The following is a 22555-nucleotide window of genomic DNA, read 5'->3' as shown; positions in this document are numbered from 1 at the left end:
AAGTCTCAAAAGTAACAACATTTTTATGCAGAAAGAGAATTAGTATCTTTCCATAATAAATACTGTGTTCAGTTTGCCTAGTAGCAAATATTTGCCCTTAAATTTTTGGCTCTATGATTTCTGTCCAGTGGGTACCAAACTTGGTATTCTCTCCTTGTTGTTTTTTGTATGGGCATCTAACACAATGATTCTTTACTAACTTACTGTGCTCTCTTTGTCTATCTATACCTGTGTCATCTGTGTGAACTTAATAGCACTATGTTGCTTTTAACTATTTGTGTAATGTAGGCTAACTGTGTAGATATTTCAAAGAAAGACAAGCGGGTCACAAGACGATGGAGAACAAAAAGCGTCAGCAAAGATGCAAAAATACAACTTCAGGTACCAAATTCATATTATTTTTTTCCTTCTTTCTCCTTAATATCAATTTAACACATCAGCCACTGTTCATAGCCTAGTGAGATAGCCTCTTAATTTATATACAATGCTATAGGACAACTAGTTATATAACCTAGCAGAAAGTATCCCAAAACATGTCAAATTTTTTTTTTAAAGAATCTCACATACAGTTGTATTTAAGATTCTTTTAAAGGATATAATCCCAAAAAGTAGAAATCCAAACTTTTTGAAATTTTTGGATCCCTATAATGATACATTATTTGACTTTTTCTTTAATAACCACTTCTATTTTGAGCTTTTCTTCCTCCTTCCAGTCCCCTAGGTCCTTGGCTGTCCTATAATTCATTACTCCTTTTTCTCCTTCATGCATTAGGATCACAGGTTTTGGTTTTTTGGCTATATATGGTCCTTTTGGTAAGTCTATATAAATCTCAAATGCTATTATGGTAATATAATAAAGGGAAATTAATATTGATGTAATTATTGTGAATTCATATTGAGCAAACAACACTGAATTTTTTTCCATGGAATAATTTCCCCTTGACTTTCAGAAATAATAGAATCTCATAAAAGGTGTCATTCTGTTATGAGCATATTTTCCAATTATACTTGAGTCATTTCTCTTATTTTTTGCTATATATTCCAAGAAGGTTTTGTGAACTTAGTTAACTTTAATATCTGTAATCTGATCATAAAATCTTTTTAAAAAACATTTCTTTATAAAAAGTGATTGCATTTGTTTAATCTGTAGTTAGTATGGACTTTTCTTTCCTTTCATAATGGCCTTTTACACCTTCAGAATTTTGCTAACCAAAAAATAAATTGACATTTATTCCTAAAGCTCTTATAAACCTTAATAAAACTAAAACAGAAAACTTTAGTTTTTCATTTTCTAAGTAAAAAGACCTTGAATTATTGTTTTCTATTATTAAATAGAAATGTTGAGTACTTATTTATGGATAAATGCTTACAGATATTTAAAATAGAAAGAATCAACATTAAACAAAAGAAGCAAATTCCAAATCAATATACATTTAAAAAAACCCAAAACTTGTCTTACCAAGTTGCTTTATTTATAGATCATTGGCTGAGTGAAGCTGATTTTGGAATGGATCCTTATAGCATTCTAAATTATAAGGGATTTATTCCATAAATCATTCTATATTATAGATAAATGCAGACTCATTTACTCATCGACCAACCTGCTTTGTATCAGCACATTCATTGTTCAGCACTATTCTATAAGAATGACTGAGCTTGTCATTTAGCTTTTCTTTTTATTATTAATGTAAAAAAAAAAAATCAAAGTTTTCCTTTTCAGAATTGTTGTCTTACAAATAACAAAACCATCCTTCTCTAATGTTTTGTTCTAATTCTATATAATAATTTTATAACTAACATTTTTTTGCTTGCTTACTAAAATGATTTATAGAAAATAAATCTTTTGAAGTAGTAAAGAGCCACATTTTCTTGTCAGAAAAGTTGATTTGTTTCTCTTTGCTGTATACTTTTTATGTGATTTTTCTTTTATTGATAAATTTTATGCCATAAAAATTTTAAATCTTTCAAATAATTTCATAATAAAATTATGTAAGATGAGTTTTGGCAGTTTGACTTCCTGTGAGTTTTTGAAACAGTTTGTGATTTAAAATAAAAACCAAATAAAAACAATTATGGATATACCTACTGCTTAACATTGAAAGCAGCTACATTTTATGAAATCAGCATTTAAAAAAAAGAATATGCTAAATTAATATAAATTTTAAAAAACCTAAACTTGTCTTTCCTAGTTGCCTTATTTACAGATCATTTGCTGAATGGAGCTGATTTTCAATTGACAACCTTATATAATCATCCTGCTTTCCATGCTGAAAGGGCCCTTAGCATTCCTTTTATAATTCATGGATTTTGTTAAGTGAATTACAGGTACCTAGTTTTATCCTCCTATTGTTAGTTATATCTCACTCTTGGTCACAGGCTGTGTTCAAAATGTAGAGTAGTTAAATTATTTGGATTTATTTGGGGTTATAAATCTTCAGAAGGAATAATTTTTTAAAGGACAATTTCTTCATTCACACCCAACCATCTTAATGAGAAGGAAAGAGATTGGGGCAAGGTGGAAGTTTCTTAGAATCAGTCAAGTACTCCTTAAGAGAAAAGGTGGAAGTATTTCATGCCAGTAACTGAAGAGGTTTGGGGGCTTAAGGAGAAGGGAGGCTGGAGAAATAATGTAGGTTTAAATATGAAAGCTTTATTTTACTCTTCATCTAGAATTAAAAAGGGGAGATTTAGGCAATATCCAGCCAATTATCTGTCATTCAGCTCTCACTGATAAAACCTGGTATATTGTAAGGGAAAAATTCTGAATTTGGTACTTCTTATTGGTATCGACAGACCAACAAATCTCCTGTAGAATCCTCAAGATCTATTCTTACTTCTTGCCCATATAAGTTTGTACAAAATGTGGAAGAGATGGGATGGAGATTGGGAAGAGAAGAATGCAATTAAGGAAATGAAATGACAAAGTTGAACCAAGATTTTTTTGTTTCTCAAGATATGAATTTTCAGAAATTTAAGTTTGGGGCATGCTAGAAAGACATACATTTATTTTTCACTACTCTGCTTCTATTTTTGGGAGTATTTTTAAGGTGATATTAAATCATGCACTGTTAATTAACTGAGTAAAGTACTGTAAAGGACTGAGAAATTTCTCTATTACATTTTTCTCTGTCTTATCCTTAAAATTCTGACCTTTACTTTCCAAGATGTTATTCCATTATTTCTAAGATAATGTTATTCCATAAATCCATTAATTTGAGATAATTCTGTAGTTCACATCACAGCCTCCATCCCCTATTATTGTTTGTTATTTTTTTGAGGGTCATCTGGATACTCAGGTTCTTTATTTACAATGGAATACATTTAGCACAGCTGTGGGAGGAACTGTTTTGAATGAATTAATGAAGCTTGTCATTATATTTCAATTTAATAGACTTGGGCCAATATGGACTTGAATGCAAGGTGTGTGGGGGTGATTGTGCTCTTTTTCTGAATAGGCCAAATTATGCTAATTACTTTAATTCAGGAGGGTTCTTTGGTTAAGTTATATTTGTGAATCTACACATTTCTTCAGGAATCCATTTGGTCTCTGGCTCTGTATGATTCTGAGTTTGCATGAGTCAGTGGAAAGCAGAATTTGTCCTAGGAAGTCCCGTGGGAGTGTTCTTTTTGAAAAAATATTTCCTATCTCCCACAGTTGACTTCTTGTTTTAATGAAACCTCAAAACTGTCATATGATTGCAATTTGTAATGTTTTAAGTAGTTCACAAAAATATGGATCCTGGAAGAAAGCTCCAGTGTGAGATAAGAGTTGATAATGTTTGACACTTTAGCCTCATGTATTGAATGCGAGACACCTGGATATGGTTAGCAACAGGGAAAGGAATGCTGTTACAATGGAAGCAGGTCATGAGCAGTATAAGGTGAATGACTGGATGTGAGAGATTCATTTGTAGTTCCTCTGTGTCTTATAGGTACTTAAATTATACTGTCAGAATAAGTTCTTTGCTCCTTTTTGATATATGAGGGAAATCTTGATCAAAGTAGATTATGTGGAGAATAAATTATTTTGTGTATATGTATCTGTGTACATGTGCATATATTCATATGTGCAGTGGAATACCTATGTGTGTGTGTGCATGTGTGTATATATACATATACACAAGGAGAATTTTTTTAATTTTTTTGCTGAAGCAATTGGGGTTAAGTCACTTGTTAAGTGACATAGCTCTGAAGTGTTAAGATCAGTGTCTGAGATCAGATTTGAACTTAGGTCCTCATGACTTCAGACCTGGTGCTCTATCCACCTCACTACCTAGCTGCCCAAGAAAAAAATTTTGAGAAAGGGAAAGAAAAAGGAACACTTAAAAGGAGAAAAAGAATTTAAGTTAAAATTAAATTAAGTTCAAATTAGGCTGAAATTCTTTATATATGACTTGTTGTTTTTTTTTCAATAGTAACTTGTTTGTTCTAGATTCACAATAGATAAAAAATAATATTAGCCTGATACAGGGAAGACATTCTGTCAGGTCATTCCAAGAAGTGAGGCTATTTAAATTGAGGATGAGATTAAATCTCATTACTGGGAAAAGCTATAAATAATTGAGGGGTGTCAATTTCTGGTAAAAAAAAAATATAGGGAACAAGGAATGGTTAATTACCCTACAAGTGAAATCTTTCAGGATTCAACATATTATGAAGTTCAAGCATGAATTATTGACATGGAAGAGAGTTCATGATATGACTTTGTACCTTGAAAAATCTTTGAATGACTCAGTTTTTTTCCTAGTTAAGGTTGTAGAACTTTCTGTATCTTGTTAGGGCCCCTAAAAACTTTATTATATTGTAGGATCTGTCCTATTCTTCTTACAAAATCTATTACTATTGCAGAAAAATGCATTTTAAAGTGCTGGATATTTTTAGGTGATTTGGAAAGAGAACAAGAATCTTTTCTGACAAGTCCTTTTTATCTCCTTATTCCCAATTATCTAAGTTCCTTTAGGTTCTTAGCACACCATTCATGATAGTTGATAATCAGTTGCTAAGGCTTTCTAAGGTTGTGTGATTTTAAAATAAACTCCATTGAAACTTCAAGTACTTTATAGCATCTTTTTACTTTCTAACTTCATGCAACATCACATTAAGGAATGAAAATAACATTCAATTTATTTTTATTTTTTTTGTTTAATCTCAAAGTTTACATATCAGTTCATAATGCTTCAAATCCTAGGGTGGGAGAAGGGGTTTATTCAGCAAACAAACTTGAGATGGTTTAGGCATCTTGCAGTGAGAATAAGAAAGTTATCCTCACCAGCATGAATGCTATCAAGTTCTTCTTAATGTTAAAGTTTGGTGAAAGTAAAATTCAGTATAAAGACTCTCCCTCTCCCTTGTCTGATCATCTTTCATCCTCCCATATCCCATTATCTCCTTTCCCATTCCTTGTTATCTCCTCCCTTCTCTTCTTCCATTCACTGTCAGGAAGGGCCACCTCCGAAGGGCCAATTCAGCACCACACGGCGCCGACAGAGGCTAGCAGCGGCAGTGGCTACAACAGTGAGTGGATTTAAAAATCAAGGGATAGTTTTATAAGGATGGGAAATTGTATAAACAAAGTGTAAAACTGTAATACCCCAAAATTGCCCTTTCCACCTTTATGTGATAGAGTCAGCCATAACTCATTGTTTTTCTTCAGCATAATTATGGCATAATTCCTCTGTCTGTCCTCTTGTATGGCAAGAGTCACACATGTATGTGCATGTATGTTATGGAGAATGCTATTATCCCACTTCCGAATCTGGGGGGGGAATCAAACTTGAATGTCAACCCTTCTCCAGTGGCATTTCCTCAAATTATATTTTTGTTTTCTCTAACATTATTTTCAAAATCTTTTCTATATAAACTCATGGCTAGGTTCTATCTTATTGATTTTTGCTTTTTGTTGGTTTACTTTAATTATATTATAATTATTTGAAACATGTGTGAAGAGAATAGAGGAAAAGAGAAGATGAGTTCGTATGGAAAATTAAGTTGGACAAAAGCATTCACATCATAGAATTGGAAATATAAGTTCTTATTCCAGTAGCTTTGTTTTAAAGGAGAGGAAACTAGGATCAAGAGGTCATAGGATTTGATATAAATAGAAGATTGAAAAGCCTGTGTCTAAATTTCAGTTCTTAATGTCCAAATCTTGTGTGTGCTTTTTCTTCAGTGTCTTCTGCCTTTTGAGTTCTTTCATAGATAGATGATTTCTTCAAAAGGGAAAAAAAACATTTTATGTGAAAAAAAATTGAGATGCCACATTAGGAGATAAAATATGAAAAGGATAAATAGCAAAAAATTTTTCTAGGTAATTTTTTAAAAGGAGAGATATTAAAATGAGGCCCAGAAAGTCCAAGACAAAGAGCTGTAAATATATTGAAGGAGAGAAGCTTGCTAAACTGGAATTTAAAATAGATGTAGAGTTTTTAGGACAATGAGCTAAGATGTAAGATGTGTGGGAGTATTGTGAAGATAAATTGAATAGTTTAACTAATACAAAAGCAGTGTAAGGTATGAAATATAAAACAGAATATTTCTTTCACCTTGAGAGCAGAAATCTTCCATTTTCCAAATTTATATAGAGTACTAAGTTTATGAACTGAATTTATCATTATTATTATTTTATTAAATAACATATTTTAGAGGTCAATTCCCTTATTTGTGACTTTTGGTCATCTTAGCATAATTAGAACAGTTGATAGCCCTATGAAATTTTTTTGTGTGTATGGAAAACTTTTGGCATTAATAAAAAAAAAAGGCCTGGATATTAATAGGAAGGAGATTAATTAGTTAAACTATTGAGTAATGGCCTTTTATATTATATCTGGGTTTTCAGTTGGATTGACTGAAACCTGCATTTCATTATTAGACAACTATTTGGACATTGTAAGAGAACAGACAATATTTTTTTCACCATCTGTCAAAGTTTGAATAAATAAATTTAAATGAATTAAATTAAAATTAAAGAAGAATTTATACCTGTTGTTTTAATAAAATGATAATCATTTTAAGTGCTTTATATGATCTCTCTGAATGCATTCACCTTGAAAGGGATATTTGAACATTGTTATTAAATGAAATTTAGTTTTATTTTTATAAATATAATTTATACTTAAATACATATGTGTATATCTATGCACATATGTAGATATATGCCTATATGCACACATATATAATTATGTTTCACATAAATACTTTTTTCCCCCCTAGTTAGACTAGTAAATTCTGGACACTACATTTTAGGAAAGATATTTATAAACTGGAGAGAATAACAAGGGGCCTCAAATTTATTCCATATTAGGATCAATTATAGGAACTAATAAACAGATTTATTGTCAAGAAAAAGGGGCTTAAGAAGAGACTTGATAGCTGTCTTCTAGTGCTTGAAAATTTTTCTTGTTTAAGAAAGATTGTCTTGTACTCTTTGACCCAAGGAGAAATAAAAAAAAGGGTAGAAGTTAGAAAGATGTCTATTTGAATTTGACATTAGGAAAACGCTTTCTTGCAATTAGAGCTGTCCAAAAATGGAATGAGCTGCTTGCCTCCTAAGGTAGAAGGCCCCGCTTTATTGGAGATCTTCAGGCAAATATTGGATGACCTTTTGATAACTATTTGTCCCAGCACCAGACATAGGATGGACTACTTGACTCAAGTGCCTTTTAGTTCTGTGATTCAGTGATATATAGCCACTAAAAGCTTGTAAAGAGAGAAGGTAGAAGATAAATACAACATATAAATTTTACTTTAACAAATACAGAAATGTACATAATCTTAAATTAAAATGTATTCCATATTAATAAATTACCTAAATTTTACATCATTAACTTTACATTAGTAAAGTATTTTGTGTAAAATACAAACTTCAATTTTATGTCCTTTTGAAATACATGTTCACTATTCATTATGAACTTCTAAGAGATCAGAAAATAATGTTGAAAAATTGCCTGACTTGTTAATAAAGAAATTATTTTTACATATAATGAAGATAAGAAGTGTTATGGTGTAGGAAATGCTGGTCTTAACATTGTACAAGCCCTGATTCAAGTCCCATTTCTAACACTATGTATGTGATAAGAGGAAGTACTAACCACTAAGCACCCCCAGGCAATTCTATTAGACTGTTGCAGGTGAATTGGAAATCTGCCTCAGGAGAGGGAATTTCCACATGGGAAGTGTCCTAAACCAAGGAAATCAGAAGTGTAAAATCTACTCTCCTCAGTAATATGCACATGCAAGTCATTACATCATCTTTGAAGTCACTGCTCCTCTTTTAGAATGAAGGATGAATAACAAGCATTAGGACAACATTTAACATCCCTTTTGAAAAGCTGGTTGAAAATTGGGAACAGAGAGACTTCTTTTAGATTCTAAATGGAAATGTAAATAAAGAGAGAGAAAATAGAAGTTAGTGTTGGCAGCTATTGATGGAAGTCCTTTGTGAGTCATCTTCCCTTTTAATATTTAAAGAAATTCAGCACGAGAGAAAAGATAATAATTCAGCTCTTGGAGACTTTTGCCCAATGAGACTGAGGCAGAAATTGATGGATAATGTGATGTAAAGAGAAATATGTGGTTCAATCTTCCAAAAGGTTTTGATTTATTTTTAGGAAGTATGAGGAACTTCTCTTTAGTCAGCAATATTGGCATCTATAGTGATAAGAAGAGGTCTCTTAAAAGGAAGGGGAAATATATTTTTTGTCAGCTCAATATCTAGTGAACTCAAGGAGGCAGTCTGTTTATATAGGCACTACTAGTCCCTAGGGAAAATTTGTTACAATGTGAAACTATATGTATGTGTAGTCATATATGTGTGACTACAGTATGTATGACTAAATGTGGCACATTTTATTCTATTTGTGTGTAATATATTTGGTGAAGTCGTCTTGTGTTTGAAATATATATATTTCCTTGTAATTGTATTATATTAGTTGGGATATTGTTCATACACAATGGACAACTATAGTATTTGTTTTTCCTAGTGTCTTACATTATAAAGCAAGTGCTTCGGTGATTGCTAAAATGTTCCTGGGTCTACATGTCCAGTTTGGCATATGGGTTCTAAAGAAAAACATACATATATAACAACTTGACATTGTGATCATTAATTCAGATTTTAGAAGTAAAGGTCTGATGTGTCATATTTCCTTTTCTCAGCTTTTGGCCAAATGCCTTTGACTTGATTCCATGCATTGTGCTGTGAATGATAATTAGTGCTCATATTCCTCTCTTTTGCAGCCAACCAGCAGTAACTCTTCATTTTCAGTGTAATCGTTTTTAAAATGCTGAAGTGTAGAGGAAACACAATCCATGAAAGTAGCATGACCCTTAAAATTGAAGAGTACAATTGTCCTCAGTTTGCCATCCACAAAAAATTCTTGTATTTATGTAGAGCACAAAAGCGTCCAATCTGATACCTGTCAGAAGAAGATCCTCAGCTTTCCTAATTTTTGGATTCTCTGTGCAGGTTCCTTTCAGTGCAACAATGTCACCTGTTCGGTTGCATTCCTCCAACCCCAACCTTTGTGCAGATATTGAATTTCAAACTCCCCCAAGCCACCTGACTGACCCCCTGGAAACTTCCACAGATTATACAAAGCTTCAAGAAGAATTTTGTCTCATTGCTCAGAAAGGTAACTTGTAGATCTGTAATATACCTCCCCCCAAATCATTCTTCCTTGAGCTGGCCATTTATTCTCATATTCTCTCTGCCTCTCTGTGTGTCTGTCTCTGATTCTCTCTTTACTTTCTTTTTCTCTCTTTTTCTCTCTCTCTCTCTCCTTTACTATCTCTCTCCTCTTGTTTTTCAAAGCAAAGCCATTTACAGGAATGGTATATAACACGAACAGTAATACTGAAAAATGTCCATAAACTTTGGTCATACTCTTTTATAATTACACTGGGAAGCACTAGCAAAAAGAGGCACACATACAAAGAGAATACTAATATGGAGGCACACATATTAAGAACACAAATGGCAAAGACAATTCATATTTCTGACACTAAAAGACCCCCTTTCTGCTATTAAATCTGCCATTTTCTCTTTTAATCTTAGGCAGGAATGCTGGCCATGTTAATTTGCTATATTACAAAATGACATTTTATTTTTATGCCTTTCCCTTATGGGATATTTCAGGAACCACATGTATGTGTAGTCACATACATGTGCCCATAGTATATACAGTGCATTTCATTCTACTGATATTCTACTAAAATGGAATATATTTAATGAAGTCATGTTGTATTAAAAATGTATTTTCTTATATTAGTTGAGAACATTTTTCACACACAGAGGAAAAAAACAATATTTGTTTTGTCTCTGTATTTCATCTTAAGAGGAAAAGTGCCTTGATTATATGGTTTAGATTCCTATCCAAAATATAAAATCTGGTAGGGACTCGAGGGGAAAAAAACAGATATAAATGTCACAGGTTTCAGTTTTGATTGAACCAAGTGTCAATATGGGAAGTCCATTAATTACCTTAAAATCAATGTCTGACTTATCTCAGTGTCTTTCTTTCATGGGTGTGGAGTCACAAGATCTGAGTTCAGATTCAGCCTCTGCTTCTTAGACTCTGTGACAACTAGAAGAGTTAATATCAGTTTTCTTGATCTCAGTTTTCTCCTCTATATATTAAAGGGATAGTTTAAGATAACTTCTAAGACCTTTTTTTTTTTTAGATCCCAGTCTATGATTCTGTGTTGCTATTTGTTAGATACTAATTAATATACAAGGCAGCTGGGTGCATAGTAGATAGAGTCAAGGAGATCTGAGTTCCAATCTGGTCTAATACACATATTAATGATGTGAACCCGAACAATTCACTTAACCCTGTTTGCCTCAGTTTCCTCACCTATAAAATGATCTGGAGGAAAAAAAATACTCTAGTATCTCTGCCAGGAAATCCCCAAATAGGGTCATGAAAAGTTGGACATGACTGAACAGTTAATATAATTAACATTCAATATAATAATATTTTATAGTATCAATATAATTTCATTTTATGAATTAGTAAATTAATATACAGTTCATCTACAAAACTAAGGTTCCTTCTAGATCCCATTCAATTCAACAAGTACTTAGAAAGTAGTAATAGAAGGTAACTAGCGATTTATTAACTGCCTACCATATGCCAGGCACTATGATAATCATTTTTTTTTTTAAATTCATTTTTCCAAATTATCCCCTCCCTCCCTCCACTCCCTCCCCCCCATGGCAGGTAATCCCATACATTTTACATGTGTTACAATATAACCTAGATACAATATATGTGTGTAAATACCATTTCTTGTTGCACATTAATTATTAGCTTCCGAAGGTATAAGTAACCTGGGTAGATAGACAGTAGTGCTAATGATTTACATTCGCTTCCCAGTGTTCCTTCTCTGGGTATAGTTATTTCTGTCCATCATTGATCAACTGGAAGTGAGTTGGATCTTCTCTATGTTGAAGATTTCCACTTCCATCAGAATACGTCCTCATACAGTATTGTTGTTGAAGTGTATAGTGATCTTCTGGTTCTGCTCATTTCACTCAGCATCAGTTGATTTAAGTCTCTCCAGGCCTCTCTGTATTCCTCCTGCTGGTCATTTCTTACAGAGCAATAATATTCCATAACCTTCATATACCACAATTTACCCAACCATTCTCCAATTGATGGACATCCATTCATCTTCCAGTTTCTAGCTACTACAAAAAGGGCTGCCACAAACATTTTGGCACATACAGGTCCCTTTCCACTCTTTAGTATTTCTTTGGGGTATAATCCCAATAACAGCAATGCTGGGTCAAAGGGTATGCACAGTTTGACAACTTTTTGGGCATAGTTCCAGATTGCTCTCCAGAATGGCTGGATTCTTTCACAACTCCACCAACAATGTATATGACAATCATTTTACAAATATCATCTCATTTCCAGTAAATGCCTATCAGTGCAAAATGCTCCGTTAGATGCTGGATCTAGAATTTTATAAGTCTCTCAATAAAGAGTAACATCTTTAGACTGATTAGGGGTTATCTGGAAGGTATCCAAAATCTCATACATCTGTAGTTCTGTAATATTTCTGCTAAACAAATGAATCATTAGAGATGTTCATTCCTTTGGAGACACTGCTGGCATCCAGTTATCCTACTTTAAAAATACATTCCTTAGAGGAATAACATTAAGATAGTGTCAGTAACAGCCAATTGTAAATTAACTTCCAGATCACTTCCTTTCATTTTCCTTTTTTTCAGACTAGACTGGAAATTGGTACAATTTGGAAGCATGAGGCACTGTTCAGTGAGATAGGCTTAGGTATAATGCCAAGGATGCACACCCTGGACAGACAAGCAAGATCAGAAGGCTAAGTGTGAGTGTGAGCAGTAGAGGAAAATTCTTTTCAGAAAGCACAGAAATGGGAGCAAATTTGCCTTCTTAACAACTTGTCGAACTTTGTCCTGTGGTTAAAGCATCCAACCAGACACTTTTTCTTAGCGTGGTCTCAGTGACTTTTCTTTTGGAGGCATAAATATGTTGCTCCCTTCACAGCTGTGTTATATTTTCCTCATGGTGGTAGCATGGATTCCCTGTCCAAACCATTATATTTTTTGCCTTTTGAAGGTCAGATATACCTGGCAACATAGCTTTGAGAGAGTACATATTGATGAATCTTAGCAACTTCTAAAGGGAAAATGGCAAATGATTACCTGAGAAAATTTTGACTAGTTCTTTGAAATCCTGGCCCTCTTCATAAATCCCAGCTTTATCTTCTCTTCTCTTCTCTTCTCTTCTATTTATTTATTTATTTATTTTTTGGTTTTATTTGGTTTTATTTATTTATTTATTTATTCTCTTTATATTCTCTAAAGAAAATTCCAAAGGTTTTATTGAAATGACACATTTTCTTTCGAGGGCACAAGCATGAGGCTATAAATCCTCTTTCCTGGAACATAAGACATTCTCCTGATGCCTAGGTGAATTATATAGATATAACCACTTAAAAAATAAATGGGGGCAGGGGGAATTCGGCTTTTAATGTTGCTTCTTGGATCAGGGCCTCCAGCTCTTATTTTTAATCTGAGATTTATCATCATTGGACTAGGACCATTGAACAGTTGCAAAATATAAGTGCCTGGATGGAGATGAGATAGTACTATTGTCATTTTTTAAAATGGCATTCTTTTGTTTTTTATACTTCATTTTGACAACACACAACAGTTATTAAAATCAAGAAAACCTTTTTTTAATGAGCAAATTGCTTAAGGACTATTTAAAAAAAAATATTTGAGAAAATTCTCAAGCAAATTAAATCAATATGCTGTTTTGTTGGTATCAATGGATACTTTCAGAATCTGAATCTGAATAAGATTTCACAAGGAACAGAAATCCTCAACAATCAATGAAATGCACAAATCTTATTATTCCTTAAATTTTTTTTTTTTACTTAGTTTTGATTTAAAATAAGCACTCCATTTATCAAGCCCCTCTGTGATCTAGAACAGTTATTTAAGGCAGAGATTGATTTATTCTCCAACCTGAAATAGAACTATTGCAAATTTTTCCTCTTTTTTTGGTGTTATTTAAAACTAAATACTAAGTAAGGAAAAAAAGAGAAAAAGAAAGAATAAAAAAGGAAAAAAATTTAAAACACAATAGAACATTGTTATATTGCCAGTAGAACATTAGGAGAAATTTAATCTATATAATAATAAATTTCCATTTAAAGAAAGCATATTTAATAATAGAAGACGTATTCATGACTGTCCATCTTTGCTTTCTTGTAGATTATCCTTTTGTTCTCTGCTATATGCTTTTTATTTTATTTTTTTCCCCTTTCATTCCCCTCACTTCCCCCAAGCAGGCTACAATTAAGCTCAGATATATTTATATATAAATATATCTACACGTATACATACACAGAAATATATACATATGCATTTACACATGTAGACATGCATCTAAAACATTATTAATATGGATGATATATAATGTAGATTTTCTCTTGAGTGAACCTTTTAATTTGTTTTTCTCTGAGATCAATGATTACTAACCCTATTAATTTTTTCCTAATAAATTCTATTTCTGATCCTTATTATTGTGTTTGTTTATATCTCTTATTTTTGTATTCCTGCTAACTCTTCTACTTCAGTTCTACTCTTTAATTTGCCTTACTATTACTTAACTTGCCCCCTACCCATAGATTCCTAATCCCTTATCTTTCCCCACCCTCTTTTGCCTTATTCTTTATCCCATTCCCATTAATCTACATATTTTATCCTGCTCCCATTAATCTAAACATCCTTCTGTACCCACCTTTTTCTATACCATCTTTTCCCACCTCTTTTTTTATCCTTTTCCCATTAATTTACACACCTTGCCCCACTGCTTTAAACTACACTTTCTGCATCCACTTTATCCTATTCTCTCCCCCTATTTCTTTATAGATTTTGGAGGTTACTTCATGGTGTGTGTGTGTGTGTGTGTGTGTGTGTGTGTGTGTGTGTGTATTGTTCCCTATTTAACCCATTCCTGATATGACTAGGTTTTCAGAACTACTAACCCTCTTCCTCCAACTAATGCCTGTGTTGCTTCTTCCTCTGTACCTCATTTGTGTAGCATAATTATTATTTTTACTTTTTCTTAGACAGTTTTGCTTATTAGACTTAGATCATACTTATCTCTGCCCCAGTCTTTCTTTTGAGTATACCCAATTACTGATGTCAGTTTGAGACATATGGTTTACATTTCTACGTATAAAACAGTGTATCCTTATTGAGGCCCTTGAAATTAATCCTTGACTCTTATATGTTATATTTTATTTATATATGTGTGTATGTGTATATATATATATATATATATATATATATATATATATATATATATATATATATATATATATATATGTTAAATTTTCAATTAAATTTAGGTTTGGTTGAGACAGGATCCTGAAAATCTGTGTATTCATTAAAAGTCCATTTTTTTTTGGTTCAACATTATGTTTAGTTTTGCTGAATATGATATTTTTTGGGTTCTTTTGATTATTGATTTATAATATTCTAGGACCTTCATTTTTTAATTGTAGCTGCTGATGAATCCTGAACAATTCTAATTGTAGCTCCCACATTTTTAAAATTGTTTTTTGGTCTTTTTCTGGTAAAATTTTCTCAAAGCAATTGGAGTTAAGTAACATGCCCAAGGTTATACAGCTAGTAAATTAAGTGTCTGAGGCTAAATTTGAACTCAACTCCTTCTGACCCCAGGGCAGTTGCTACATCCACTGCACAACCCAGCTGGTTCACCTTATTCCAGAACAAAGTGCTAGAGAACCTTCCCTTCAAAGTCAAAGATAAAATCTTATATTTGACATTAGAAACCTTTCATAAGTCATCCTCCTCTATGTTTCCAGTCTTCTTATACCTTAATTCCCTCCTCCTTTTCCTCATCCTGACTCTGTCCCTTCCACACTCTGAAATTCAGTGACATTGGTTTCCTTGCTGATTCTCAAATAAGACCCTCCATCTCTACACTGTCTCTTCCCCATTCCTGGACCACTCTCTTTATCTCTGCCTCCTGACTTCCTTCACTTCCCAGCTAAAATCCTGTCTTTCCCTAAGAAGCCTTCTCTGATACAAAAATACTTACTCAGTGTTAATATCTTCCTTATATTGATTATCTCCCATTTGTTCTCCCTAGATAATATTTGTAAATTGTTTCGTGTTGTCTCCCCCATTAGACTGAGTTCCTTGAAAGAAGGGAGTTTTATGCCTTTCGTTGTGTCTACAATGCTTAGCACAATGCTTGGCACATAGTAGGCACTTAATGCTTATTGACTAATTAATGAACTGACTTTGGGCAACAGTTGATAATAAAATCCACATAACAATTTATAGATAGTATAGTTAAAGCTTTAGTTCTGCTTTCTCACTCCCAAATAATTTTTAAGCATTAAATGTTAATCACTGCATTATTACTCAGCCTTTTAGACTTTAAAATTTTCCCATCTAATTAACCCTTTTTTGCATTATTTTTTTTTCTTTTCAAATATAGATGTTCTGACATATTCACTTTTGTGGATGACATTTAGTTAGGTTGTATTCATTTTAGTTTATTAATTGGTCAAAAAAAATGGGAAAGGTTCCTAGTAACTAGAAAAGAAATATCTTGTTTCCAGGTAATTTTTAATGCAATTAAGAATTACTGTGTTCTCCACAGCAACAGAACACACAGATGTCCTAATGTGTCATGTGTACCTACTGCTAAAATATATGTATATTTTCTGGACTTTCTGAAAACAGTATTTTTTTCCTTTCCTTCCTTTCAGTGCATTCCCTTTTGAAGTCTGCTTTTAACAGCATAGCTATTGAGAAAGAAAAGCTAAAGCAGATAGTTTCTGAACAAGATCACAATCAAGGGCACAGCACACAGATGGCAAGACTCAGACAATCACTTTCTCAGGTAAGTTTTGGCTTTGTTTCTGAATGCATGCCACATTGCCCCTAAGTGAAGAGGGGCAGGGTGCAGAAACGTTCTTACTAAAGAGGCTATAGATCATGGGTGTGGTCATTAAGTGATTCAGTGATAATGTGTTTTCATCTGCAGTTCTGCTACCATGGCCAATGAGGAATGATCATTCTCCAAGTAGTTTTAAAACAAGCTCTTAAGTTTTCATAAAAATAAAACTTTACTTGGTAGCATACTCTGATTCTTTGACCTTTTCAACCTTAGTACCTGTCTATCTTCTTAAGACCATGTAAAATAGTTCCTACTTTTAATGTACTATATGAATGTCTAAGTAAGTCATGCATATAATATCTGTCCACTTCAACATGTACAATTAGCACTGTTGAATGCAATGTTCATTTATAGATTCTTCCCCTATCCCAGCTAATATATCTTTAATGCATTGAAAAATAATGAAATAACTATAATTCTTTTCTTTCTTTCTGTTTGATCAGTCAGTTGTAATTGTTCTCTTAGAATTTCTTTCTTCCTCAAAAAACATCCCTTACCTCTTGAGTCAACTTTATGATATGATAAATATGTATTTGACCAAGGGGCAGCTAGGTAGCCCAATAGATCAAGTACCAGCCATGGAGTCAGAAAGACTTATCCTGAATTCAAATATGGCCTTAAACCTTGGCAAGTCATTTAACCCTGTTTGCCTCAGTTCTTCATGGGTAGAGTGAGGTAGAGAAGGAAATGGCAAATCCTTCCAATATTTTTGCCAAGAAAACCTCAAATGGAATCATAAAGAATTGGGCACAAATGAAAACGAAATATGTTATACAATGAAATTTACTTATATCAAATAATTGTGCATATTAAATTTGAAAGTTCTGCCAGAAATCCTTTAGACTATCTGTACTTTGAGCTCTTCTACCCCATTCAGAATTACTTCTTCTGAATACCCATATTTACCCTTCTTTTCATTTGACCTGTCTATCTTCTTAAATTAAGAACTGTGAGAACTCAATGTTGTGTAACTTTATGTGAGAACACAGTGTTTATGTAAAATATTGTTCGCTTCCTGGTGCCTTGGATCAGAGCGATGGAGCAAACAAATCCTGGGTAAGTGGCTTCCTATACATATCAGATTCTGCTTGAATATTTCCCCTTAGACCATAAAACTTAGACATCCTTATATTTGGTACTATGGTAGTATCATTTATTTTCGTAGGTTTGGGTTGCAGTTCTCTTTTATTGTCCCTTCACATAGTTATATGTATGGTTATTTAATTTCCATGTGTTGCTTTGAGCATCAAATTCAAATGATCCTTTTATAGCATGATCAATACAAGTGACTAAGAACAGGAACTTTTTTTTTTTTTTTAAGTCTTAAATTTCTTGTAGTTTCTCCCAGAATGCTGATAGGCAAATGGCCATTAGATGCAGTCTTTAATTGATGATCAAAATGACTATTTTGATTGTTGAGTATGAAAAATGAGACAAGTAATCATTTTTGGAAACAACTGAACAATTTCACTTTTCTGCCCCTGGAAATATCACAGCTCTTTCTTCCACTTAGTTTTAATGGTGAACCCAAAGCAGTATGAATGGTAATTGTTAATTGAAAGGAAGATTTGTAAAAGAAATCTGATAGTATTAAAAGTCATGGTAGCTGCAATGACTGAGAGAAATAATGAATCAGTGAGAATATTCCTTTTAAATAAAGATGATTATATCAAGTGTATTAATTGAGAGTGATTTTGATAGTATATGCAGGACCAAGGTACTCTATTTTAGAAATAGTTATTATAAATTCTTATAAGATTGGATTTATAAGACATTATGGTAAGAATAGTATTAATAAAATTCCGGTGTCAGTTCCCAGCCTCTTTTCCATGGCATTGCTCATCTTTCAAATAACGTTAGAAAACAACTACACAGATGCAAAAAGAATATCGAATTCTATTTATATGATCTTCCTTCAGGCCATATTCTTCATTGCTCATATGTTGGTTTCACAAAAATTTCCCCATATTTAACAAACTATTTTTCATATCCACAATTATATTCATGATAATTTGTTTTAAAAAAATAAAAAAAAGATGAGCCTATCTTACCGTCAAAGAATTGAAAAATTATTTAAACACTCCATTTGTGAATTCTAATGCTATATTTTATCATTATGAAAAGAAAATAATCCTTCTAGAAGCCCTGATAATAAGTGTTCAAATAAAGTCTGTGTTGAAAATTCTAAGATCTTAATGTAATTACTACAGAATGGTCCAAAGAGCAATTATCAGAGGTTCTTGGAATTCACAAGGATCTTAGAGGTTGTCCCATCCATTCTCCTACTATGTATAATGGGAAGTTTTACAATATTAAAGATAAATGGTTACTGAGGTACTTCTTAGATTCAGTTACAAGGAAATCACTTTTACAGAAAATACTTCACAATATTGTCACAATATTATTAAACAGTTTATTTTTATTATTAAACAGCTATAGTTATTAGAAAAGTCTTTCTTAATCTAAATTTGTCTCCTTTCAACTTTTACCTATCAGTTCTAATTCTGTTTTCTGGACCAAAGTAAAATCAATTTCTTCTTTTTCTAAACAGCCCTTCAAAGACTTGAATTTTTCCCTTTAATCATTTGTCTTCAGGTTAAATTCCCGAGTTTTTTTCCCCCACCAAAAAAACCTCTAATATCTTTATTACCTATCCAGAAGTCTCAATGAATAAGGATATAATAAGAGAATAAAATATTGGTAATACCTACTTCCATCTATACTAATTCTAATAGCTTATTACAATTGGAACTATGATGACCCTAAACTGTTATTGTAGCTCTTAAAATGTAGAACCAGGAAATGATCATTTTTTTCTTACAACAAAGTACAATAGGGAGAATTTTCCCTGTCGTGTAGACATTGCCTTTTATGAATGCAGTCTGGGATTCATTGGGTTTATGGCTTTTCTTTTAAAGCAAACTTATGTTGTTGGTTCATATTAAGTTAGTGACCTCAGATCTTTTTTCCTTAAATTATCCAAGCCCTATCTCTCCTATCTTGTACTCTTTAATTTATTTAAATCCAGCAGAAATGTTTTAACGTCATATTTTATTTAAATTATAAGGATATATATTTTCAAATTATCAAAGCATTCAGGTATTTAAAAGGAGTTCTGACATCATGTAATGGAAGAACCATTGGTCTTGGAATAAGAAGGCCTGGATTTGAGTCCTACCTCTTATTAACAATGTAACTGTGGACAAATCATTTAACCTCAGTGAACTGCAGGGTCTTATAAAATGGGAGGAAAGTAGAAGAGATAATATATCTTACACTATCTATTTCATGAGTTGTATAAGGAAAATGCTTTACAAAACATGACAGTAAGAGGAGAAGGAGGAGTAGTCACAGTAATAGTGGCAGTACTAATTTAGCAAAATCCGTGATCACTGAATAAAGCATGTAGCATTTAAAGAACATGAAATTAATATTATTCATTACAATTCAACAAAAATATCACCTGCCATGCTCAAGTAGCTGTTTATATCCTCGCTCATCCTAAGGATGTACTTTAAGAAGCATTCCTTTCCTAATATAACTTAAATAAGCTTAATCCATACACACATACACACACACACAAAATATGTTTATATATACATGTTATTTCTCCTCCTGAAATTGGCTTGCATTTTGAGAATCAGAAATGTACTATTAAAGTACATCTTGGATTTATACTCATCAAGCTGTATTTTTGGTATTATCTAGTAGTATAGATATTTAATGGATTCATTCTCTACATTCTTCCTATATACTTACTTTGTGCTAAATACTATGCACAATAGGTTTTGTTTTATTTGCATATATTGCTAACATTTATGTTTATTTGGACATTTATCATAAACACCCTGCTGCTGCTCACCTTCTTGAAACTTCAGAATTGGCTTACATGTATAAAAAAGACATGGCTGATATTATATTAGATTCTGGATTTTATACCTGTAGAAGAGAACATTTTATATTGGTATCTCTGTAAATGATTAAATTCCAAATCAATTATACCACTTGTTCTGTTTAAAATAGAATCCTCCACATGACAGATTTAAGCATTTTTAGTACTACTGGATTAGCATAATTAATACTGCATTCCACATGACATTATCTTTTCTCTTCAATAAATTGTTCCTAATCTCTGTGCTTGTTATTATTGCAAGGGGTGTCGATTGTAGATAAATGACCACAAAAATCTGACCTGTGCACAGCATTGGAAGTTCCACATGAGAATGTAAGAGGAAAAATTGGCTCAATATTTATAGTAGTAGATAAAATGTCAGTCAATGGGCTTCAGACATTAACTGTGTGAACTTGGACAAGTCACAACCCCAATTGCCTCTTTAAAAAAGTATCAGTTATATAATGAATATCCATCTTTTTTCATCAATGCACCCAGTAGCAAGCTTTCGAGGCTGAAAAAGCAATTCCAGATGTCATCATTTCTTAACTTAGTCATCTAGACTATTTTCCTGGAACTTAATCAAGTTTCCTAAGTCCTATTCTTTATTAGATATCTTATATGTATTTATATTTTAAAAAACCCTAAAATAACTCAGCAACTGACTTTACATAGGTCATTTTTAGCAGCTCAAGTTCATTCTTTTCCTTCAGGTATTTTCTTTGAGCTGAACTTAATATATTCTTATCCAAAAGGTTTTAATTTGCAGACTTTGTCCTAAACTTATTTTATTATGCATTTCATGCCTTCTCTCTCTTATCTGATTCATATTAATGAAACAGTTTCCTTTTAGAAACCAACAGTTTTATTGAATAAAATATGGATAGAGTAGTTCTTCCTCCAGTGATGACGTGCAGTATGCAGATATGCCAGTGACATGAGTAGTGGGGGACTGGACAGAATTTGGGATCACTGATTGAGCTTTGGTAACTTAGGTATCTGTGTTTGTTCTAGGGCTTTCAGTACAGCTTTTTTTTTTTTTTTCTTAAGGAAACAGTTGTGACATTAACTATGTTTGTCCCCTCAGGAGAAGGGCCATGGAAAAATAAGTTGATCATGTAAAGTTTACACAGACAAGATGTGATTGAATGTTCCAACAGCTATAGGAAGAGGAAGTTTATGAGCATGCTTTAATGGAGAGGCAAACCAAACATAATAGTTTAAATAAATTTATATTCATTAGCCCATTCTTTGATTGTAATGTACTTTTCATGATTTGGGCTGAATAAAGGATTATTACTTTGTAAATGGCATGCTATGGGATCAGATGATGCATCTAAGAATTACATATCTCTTGAAGCAATACTATTGGCCAAGATACCACCATAGTTTTGCTTACTTGCTAGTGTGTTATATTACAATAGGCAGTCTTCCTTTTTTCCTCCATTCGCAATAGTATAATTCAACACCATACTTTTGGTGTCAGCTTTTCCATTACCCCATTCATTTATCAGACCCCATTTTCTTGCCTCTGATTTATTTTGATAGCAATTCATTAAGGCACCAATTCTTTGAGAATACTAGTCTCTCAAATATTACAAAGGCAGAGGATAGAGTTACAAAAGTGAATCCTGGGAACCAGTAGTAAAGAGAAAAAATGTTAGTACAATCCCAGGCATTGTCTAAACAAATAATAGTAACAGAGTTTGTGCTGTTAAAATGAGGCTTACAGCATTTCATTTAGAACTTAATATCAGTGAGCCTCATGACTCTCTGTGAGGTAAGTGATCAAGACAAAATAAGGCAATAAGCTAAGAATGACTCAGAATTAGGCTATTTGCATGCTGGGCTGTCTGCTATTAAGATTGCCCTACCTGTGACTGGATGTTTATTTCTGTGTTCTGTCCTATCTAAAACTAACATGTTGTTTTCTACCACTGCATATATATTATCAATCATAATATTTTCCACATAGTTATTCCTTTCCAAAATCCAAGTCATTCACTACTGGAAGAGACCTTGAGAGATTATCTAATATTCACCTCTGTCTTCAGGGCAAGATCTTATTTAAACCCATGGGGGCAGATAAAGTCTAACTCATTCTTTAATACTTTCAAAGAAGAGAATTCTGTAATTTCCTTTAACATTAGTATTTATTTTAAAATTCCCACCA

The 22555-nt window shown here is 32.6% G+C and overlaps 1 protein-coding gene across 9 annotated transcripts in view; it reads left to right on the top strand.

The window, feature by feature from the left end:
- OSBPL6 (oxysterol binding protein like 6) overlaps positions 1-22555 on the top strand; it is a 99732-nt gene that overhangs the window by 41487 nt on the left and 35690 nt on the right. For 2 of the 9 annotated variants that reach the window (XM_074303001.1, XM_074303004.1), the window contains 5 exons: positions 289-381; positions 5440-5514; positions 9464-9629; positions 16300-16433; positions 17523-17546. In XM_074303001.1, the coding sequence (XP_074159102.1) occupies positions 289-381; positions 5440-5514; positions 9464-9629; positions 16300-16433; positions 17523-17546 (492 nt within the window). The remainder of the gene's footprint in view (positions 1-288; positions 382-5439; positions 5515-9463; positions 9630-16299; positions 16434-17522; positions 17547-22555) is intronic. The other 7 variants (XM_074303008.1, XM_074303005.1, XM_074303009.1 and 4 more) reach the window with 5 other exon arrangements.

This window comes from Sminthopsis crassicaudata, chromosome 3 (assembly GCF_048593235.1).
Source record: "Sminthopsis crassicaudata isolate SCR6 chromosome 3, ASM4859323v1, whole genome shotgun sequence".
Classification (NCBI taxonomy): Eukaryota; Metazoa; Chordata; class Mammalia; order Dasyuromorphia; family Dasyuridae; genus Sminthopsis; species Sminthopsis crassicaudata.
The sequence above is the reverse complement of the archived record's forward strand: the minus strand, read 5'-3'. Positions and strand labels throughout refer to the sequence as shown.